This window comes from Anoplophora glabripennis, unplaced genomic scaffold, assembly GCF_000390285.2.
Source record: "Anoplophora glabripennis isolate ALB-LARVAE unplaced genomic scaffold, Agla_2.0 scaffold1779, whole genome shotgun sequence".
Classification (NCBI taxonomy): Eukaryota; Metazoa; Arthropoda; class Insecta; order Coleoptera; family Cerambycidae; genus Anoplophora; species Anoplophora glabripennis.
In genome coordinates this window covers 3,674-11,455 of record NW_019426023.1, presented here as the reverse complement: position 1 = coordinate 11,455, position 7,782 = coordinate 3,674, and the positions used below count along the sequence as shown (strand labels likewise).

The 7,782-nt window shown below is 34.1% G+C and overlaps 1 protein-coding gene across 1 annotated transcript in view; it reads right to left on the bottom strand.

The window, feature by feature from the left end:
• LOC108915929 overlaps positions 1-6,128 on the bottom strand; it is a 24,307-nt gene extending 18,179 nt beyond the window's left edge. The window contains exons 1-4 of the mRNA XM_018722089.2: positions 5,964-6,128; positions 5,570-5,863; positions 5,245-5,513; positions 3,663-4,232 (exon numbers count right to left, since the gene is read on the bottom strand). Coding sequence (XP_018577605.1) covers positions 3,663-4,232; positions 5,245-5,513; positions 5,570-5,863; positions 5,964-6,080 — 1,250 coding nt within the window. The 5' untranslated portion in view covers positions 6,081-6,128. The remainder of the gene's footprint in view (positions 1-3,662; positions 4,233-5,244; positions 5,514-5,569; positions 5,864-5,963) is intronic.
• Between the last annotated feature and the right edge of the window lie 1,654 nt (positions 6,129-7,782).

Sequence of the window (7,782 nt, the reverse complement as noted above, 5' to 3'; positions counted from 1 at the left end):
GGGTGGTCAAATGCCAACCGGTGTCAATATCTCACATTGACCCAAGCCAACATTCTTCCACCCTATCATACCTGCACAGAGGTTGCCAATGCTCCGTACAAGCATAGCTAATCTACGGTCTACCGGCCGCGGGATTCGAAACCCGGGCAGATAGCACACATCGATTTAAGTACTGACGCCTTAAACCGTGCGGCTATCGACCGAATGAATTGCGTGTCAAAAAATGCGCAGTAACTACCTCTTAAAACCCACCAAATTTCATTTGCACAGCTCGACCGGTTTCAGAGCAATAAATTAAATCGTCAGTTTTTAAGAAAAACATTGACACCCCGTATCTCGGAAAACGAATCATTTGCAGACATACGTTTATAAGCAAACTGCCATTATTTTCTCATGTATAATCACCCCCTGAAATTTGTCGCACTTATTTACTAACACCCTGTATACATAATAGGTAGTGATTTAGGTTACGCGATGAGTTCTCCATTTGGTGCACATAACTGAGGTAGTAGCAGAAGTAAGGCAGCACTGTTAGTTACACTTTTCTCTTTTCGTTGTCAGTTATATGAAACACAAATCTTAATGTGGATACTTTCAAAACATATATATTTCGAAACAAGCGCCTTCTGCTCAAGTGCTACAATAAATGAAAAAAAAAAGAATCATTACTGTTAACATAGTTGTCCGATATGGAACAGTGTTATAATAAGATAGGTACGGTATTATAAAATCAGCATGTACAGTTAAATTTTATTTAATTCATTCAAGCCTACAATACAAAAACTATATTAGGGTTTAAACCTTATTTCTAAGTCTTAAAATATTACTAACAAAATACAATAGTGTGTTACTTACAGCTGTTGTTATAGTGAAAATTAATTCATGAATAAATTCGCGAATTTTTTCATGAATTCATCGATTTTTTGATAAAAGGTTTGGTTTTACATTGTTCTAAACCATCTAGACTGGCTATAGGGCGATTATGATGAAAGCAGTTGGGAGCCTAGTCGGTAGCCCAGCATCGGTCGTATCTGGAATTTTGAGCTGTACGTGCCGCTTTGATTTCAATAATTAATTATTCTTTCATGGGCAAATGTATTGTAGGACATTGTATAAATAGAAGTGAACAAGTTGGTAAAGAGAGTCGAAATGTCGTTTAAAAAAGAAAAATGACAACTTAAGAAACAGAAAAAATATATATTTTTTTAATGACTATAAGAACGGTACACCCAAGCTACAGAAAAATAAAATTGTGTATCATGTATTAAAAAACTTTTTTAATGTAAACGTATTTGAAAATTTGCATGAACAATTTGATAACTTCCCTAGCAATTGTTATCGTTTAATAGAACTTGTAAGGGTATATGAAAAGTATATTGATGTGAGAATAAATCTTGAAGTCAAAATATTTACGAAAAGACAAATATTAAATAAACTAACATTACTTAAAGGACAATAGATATATTTAAATTATTTTGTAGGTTTATTTAATATAAGCAAGACATTAAAATATATTATTTTGTGAATTCCAAACTTGAAAAATGAATATTTGTCATAAGTGTAAAAATATTGTTTAATCCGGACCTGTAGTATGTGCTCTAAGGTATGCGCAGTCAGATTACCTCGCACCCTCAACTTCCCCGCAATTTGCATTCAATGGTACCGGCGCATTGGAATTAGATACAGCCAGTCTAGGTGGTCTATGGCTCTGAACTTTGTGAATTTCTTTTCTTAGTAAATAGACAAATTTAAAAGAAATGTTTATTCGTAAATAGTGAAAATCACTGGGTTTAGGTATAGGGAAACTTTTACAAAGTTACACTTAACTTTTGTACAGAATGCGAATACGTTAAAAAAAATAGGGGTTTCCATTTAAAAATTTGGAGTTTTCCACATTTTCTGAACTTCTTATTCGATAATTTTTTTGACTACAAAAACTGGAAAATTTTCATGTCAAATTCGATAAATTAGGTCATCGTCTACAAAATGTCCAATTTGCACAAAAAAATAAACGTATGTCTCCGAGAAAACTAAATTTTGCTGACTGCCTGCATCTGTCAATTTTTGCTTAAAAATCAAAATATCTCGGAAACGGTCAATCCTAAGTATGGAGTGTGCTCTATGTTTTCAACTTAAAAATAGATGCTCTTTCCAAATATGCAATAATATACAGGGGGTTCCATTTAAAATACGAAAGTTAGTATTGACTTCCGGCATAACCGGAAACACGATGACCTTGAAAATATTTTAGGTTGGTAGGCCCCACGAATCGTATCATACCATCACAAATTCGAAAAAAATCTTGCGAGCGGTTTCCAAGGGTGTTTCAGAAAGACCTCCCGTAAATGCAGGGAGTGATAGTACGACAAAAAATAAGAATTTTTTGTCATATGAACTATATGACTATCTCCTCTCGTTTTCGAGATACAGAGCGACAAAATAAAATTTTTTAAATAGAATTTTTACGAAAATTTCCAAACGGTGCGAAATATTTTTATGAAATTTGCTATTCCTATTTATTTTAATTATATGTTGTTCACGTATATTTGTATAACAGTTAGGTACTTGTTATAATCCTTATGTGTTATTTACAACTCTTTTTTTCTTGGACGCGTATAAACTTATATGTGTATGTAACACTAGCCTTTATAAATAAATAAATAAATATTACTAAGAATGTAGGCGTTGTGTATGAGACATCCATCAATAAGCTTTAACATAAGCCTACTTTGAGAAAAGTAGGCTTATTTTATACACCGTAATATTGTACGAGTTTAATTAAAAGCCTTTTTTCTCGAAAACCGTCCACATTAGGAAGTTCTAACAAGAGTACATTATTTTTAGAAAATAAAATTGTACATTAGAAATTGGAGCCCGAATGGTAAAAAACCNATTAGACCAGCGTATTTGGCACCCTTAAAAACCCCAGAATACCAACATTCATAAAAATATTTCGCACCGTTTGGAAATTTTCGGAAAAATTACATTTAAAAAATTTTATTTTGTCGCTCTGTATCTTAAAAACAAGAGGAGATAGACATATAATTCATGACTAAAAATTCTTATTTTTTGTCGTACTATGACCTCCTGTATTTATGGGAGGTCTTTCTGGGACACCCCGTATAAACAGGTTTGGTGTTTGGGTGATTGTTTTTTTAATCAATCTGTGTCTGCGTCCAAGATAAAGTATAAAAATAAATTGTATTTCCCTTAATAGTTCCACCTAATTTTGTATCTACTATGTACGTGCTAAGTAGCCAATATGTCAATAAAGAAAGAATCCGATTATCCGGATGTTTGAATGAATAGATTATCAAATAATCGACTATTTGAATAATCGGTTATTTGAAGAATCGAATAACCGGTTTTTGGGTTTCGTAAAAATCCAAATCGTCTGGAACCGGTTAATCGACTATCCAAAAAACCGATTTCAGTTGCCAACACTACTCGATTGCATTTAAAAAGGCTCTCTATGCGTCGACACGTGATATGTAATACAACTCCTGTATTTAGTTTCATAATCGCAGTCGTTACATCTATACATTTGAACCTCAGAAGAATCTTTATGTTTCAGTTGGTGCTTTTTGAGATTATCTCTGTCCTTAGTTTCGTAATCGCATTTGTTACATCTGTACATTTGAACCTGTGATGGATCTTTATGCTTCAGTTGATGCCGTCTGATATGATTCCTGTATTTAGTTTCGAAATCGCAATCGTTACACCTGTACATTTGAACCTGTGATGGATCTTTATGCATCAATTGGTGTTGTTTTATACAGTAGCGGTATTTACTTTTATAATCGCAGTCGTTACATTTGTATAACTGGACCTGCGAAGGATCTTTATGTGTCAATTGATGGCGCGTGATACTACTCTTGTTCTTAGTTTCGTAATCGCAGTCGTTACATCTGTACATTTGTACCTGCGAAGGACATTTATGCCGCAATTGGTGCCTTTGAAATAATTTCTCATGCTCAGTTGTATAAACGCACGTTTTGCAGTTGTACACTTCCGAATCTTTCCCACATCTAGCGCAGTGTGCTGCAAAACGGATCTTACTTCCAGTTTTGTAACTACATTTATCACATCTGTACAATTCATTGCGTTCCTGCTTTTTTTTCTTATTATATTTGCTCGTTGACCTATTCTCGCATTTACATCCATCATCTTTTGCAACCTTACGGTCACTCTTCTCGAACGGTTTATTATCGGGGCTCTCCAGCGGCTCGTCGCTGAAAAAATTGCATATACAGGGTATTTTCCAAAGCAAGGTTTTAATTTTAAGGGGTTATAGATAATACCAAATGCATTTATAAATGTCGGAACTGTACTTGGCATTATTTCCATCTTATGATGAAATTAAATAACTATGTTAATGATGGTTTTGAAAATAATTAAGTTAAATCCCTAAGAAATTTAAGAATACTAGTGAGAAAAATAAGAAACTGAAATTATAAGGTTACGAGCAACAAATATATGCGGGTATTTTTCCGATTTCTCCAAATGAAATTACTTTTGTTACTATGTCAAATGAGATCTATACCCAAGTACTTGCGCAACAAATTTAATTTAAATGTTTTGCCAACTCTGACATCTTTTAGAAAAACCAAGCAATTTAGAACATAGGAATTAACGAATTTTCCCAGGAAAGTACAACTGTTAGAGAAAATTTTAAGTCCAAGATGGATCATGTAAGTGCATTACTGTATGATTTATTGAAACTTGAAAAAAATGTATTTTTTCGAAAAACTCAACTTTTGCAAAAACTATCAAACATTTTGCAATTTTACAAAAATGCTCTAGTTCTACTTGCCAAGGATTACATACACTGAAAGTAAAAAAATCTTTTTTTCCTTTACAAGATATAGGAATTAAAAAAATTCGATTTTTATAAGTTTTTTTGCAGTAACTGATACATTTGTTTATCAATTGACATTGAGATAGGTTCAAAATTTTTTTCATAAAAAGTCCTACAACTGTTGACTCAAACATTTTTATCTAAAATGTTTTTTATTAAACTGTTTTTTGCAAACTTCGGATGGCATTTTTAAATTCTAGGAAATTTTTCCTTATTTTTACGTGTCTTTGTTTAATGAACTAAATCTGATTTGATTGGACTATTTTGGTAACACAAGTTAATAATACGCATTAATAGATTAACGATATATTTAATTGTATAAAACCCGACAGTACCACAATCAGGCACTTTGCCATTTTTTTAATCCTAAAATAGTCTTCCCTTACCTTCTTTCCTCGTTTTCAGATTTTATGTCCACAATTTCTGCTTTGATCGACATTTCCATCTCCTTAATATCGAATTCTCGGTCCAAGTTTTCAGTCTTAACGAATAAATTGGATGGTGATGTACCAACTAGACTTTCTGTGGCTTGACAATCAGAACTACCTTTAAAGTTTTCCTCTACTTCCAAACATTCTCTGCAGAAACTGTTGTGGGTGCACAGGGAATCCAAACACACCTTACATACAACGGGATCTATGATGATATTTATATTCTGCAAAGTAATTTTTTTAAGTTGTGATCAATGAATATATTTAACATGGTTCATACCATTTCAGGAGTCAATTTCTGAATAGTTTCGAGTTCCTCTTCACGTATGCACCTAAAATCACTTTTTACTAGTTGCATACACAATCGACATATTTTCTGATTCTCTGAAATTGACTCGTCTTTCTTTTCCTTCCTGTACACTTCCCTTAAGTCGAGCTGTAACATTTTTTCACTATCCACATATGGAATAATTATGTTATCGGTATTCAAACAAGCTGACTTGAAGTCTAATGCTGCGTATAATTTACTTTTGCAAACACTACATATAACCTCCTTGGTCACATCATCCAATTTCTGAAATGTGCGCATTTTAATCAAACAGAATGACAACAACTTTGGCACAAAATAACGTTCACTAATTGAAATAGTAGAAACTAATCTTTCAATGACTTACCAGTTTCAGCAAAAGAACATCAAGAATATCCCTGATAACGTTGTTTATTACTTCAAAACTTTTATCGGCTATAATTTTAAGGCAAAGCCTACAATAAGGTTCCCGAACACCAGTCATTACAATTTCCTTTGAAAAGTAAATACAAACCCGTGACTTGTATGTGCTGTTTAACCTCAATTAAAACATTGGATGGTGATTGTTAGTGCTCTTCTTCCTCTTCTCTACTCCGAAGAACAGGAATGATAAAAATTAGTTAATTATTATCCTACTCAGGTCTACCTTGTACACTCTATCTATCTCTGTACGGCGGTGCTTGTTTAATTTGAACGTTCTTTTTATTGTACTTGAATTCGCTGGGTGTACAGTGTGTTCGAAATGATAGAACAAAAGTCGTATTTTTTTCCAGATCAGATTTTAAAAAATCACTGAAACAGGTCGCGCCATTATTCTATGGCTAGAAATTGGCCTCAATGATTTGGGATCGAGGGGGATTATCCCTCTTTATCCTGCCTCATCTCGTGTAGGCCTGGACAGCCTTCGTAGGTGGGCCCCATCCGTCGTCTACCCCGACCGCAAATGCGGCCGGTGTAGGCGCTTTGTGGGACCTCCTTTTGTCCTGGCTGGGCCCCGCCGGCTAGGGCCCTTTCTTCTGGCGCTCTTCTTGCTTCGCCGGCTCGTCTGTGTAAACCCCGGGGGTAGTGTCATGTTTATGTGTGGTATGGTTGGGTAGGGTAGTGCGGCTATGCAGCCTGGGATGCGCTTTGCTAAGGTGGCCCTTAGGCTAGCGCGGGAGGGGAGGGNGACTTAACCCCACTAGATTTCTTTTGTGGGGTTATATGAAAAGCAAAGTGTACGTGAACAGACGAGGCACTATCTAAAGATTGAAAATACAACGTATCAGAGAAGACGTTCGAAACATCCATCCATAGCACTTTGTTAATAAAGTTGGGATGCGCCGCTCCTCGATTTTGAAACCAATTGCAATTTCTCTTGAACGTTCCAACGCTCTATATACCGCAGGCGCGTTCCCTGTTGCATATTTTTTAAAATGTCTACGGAATTTTTTTTTGCGATTTTCTGTCTTCTTTATTAGGCCTTCCGAATACGCGTATACCTTATATACATAGTAGGTAGTGATTAAGGTTACGCGATGAAGATCTCCATTTGGTGCAGATAACTGAGATAGTAGCAGAAGACACCACTGTTAGTTACTCTTTTTTTTTTTTTCGTTTTCAGTGATATGAAACACAAATCTTAATGTGGATACATTGAAATATATATATTTCAAAACAAGTGCCTTCTGCTCAAGTGCTACAATAAATGATGAAAAAAAAGAATCGTTACTGTTAACACACCTAGTTGTCCGATATGGAACAGTGTTATAATAAGATAAGTACGGTTTTATAAAATCAGCATGTACAGTTAAATTTTATTTCATTCATTCAAGCCTACAGTACAAAAATTATAATAGGGTTTAAACCTTATTTCGAAGTCTTAAAATATTACTAACAAAATACAATAGTGTTACTTACAGCTGCCTTATAGTGAGAATTAATTCATGAATAAATTCAAGAAATTTTTCATTAATTAACTCATGGGTTTTTTCATAAAAGGTTTGGTTTTACATTGTTCCTAACTGCGTGAATTTCTTTGAAACAAAAACAATTACTACCAACTTTGCAGGAAAGTCTTGGTAAATAAAGACAGATTGAAAATGAACACATTTTCCTGAATAAATTGAGATAACACGAAAAAAAATTGTAATCGTACTTTGCCAGTTTAAGTATCCCCATTTATAAAGAAGTAATAATAATTTAAC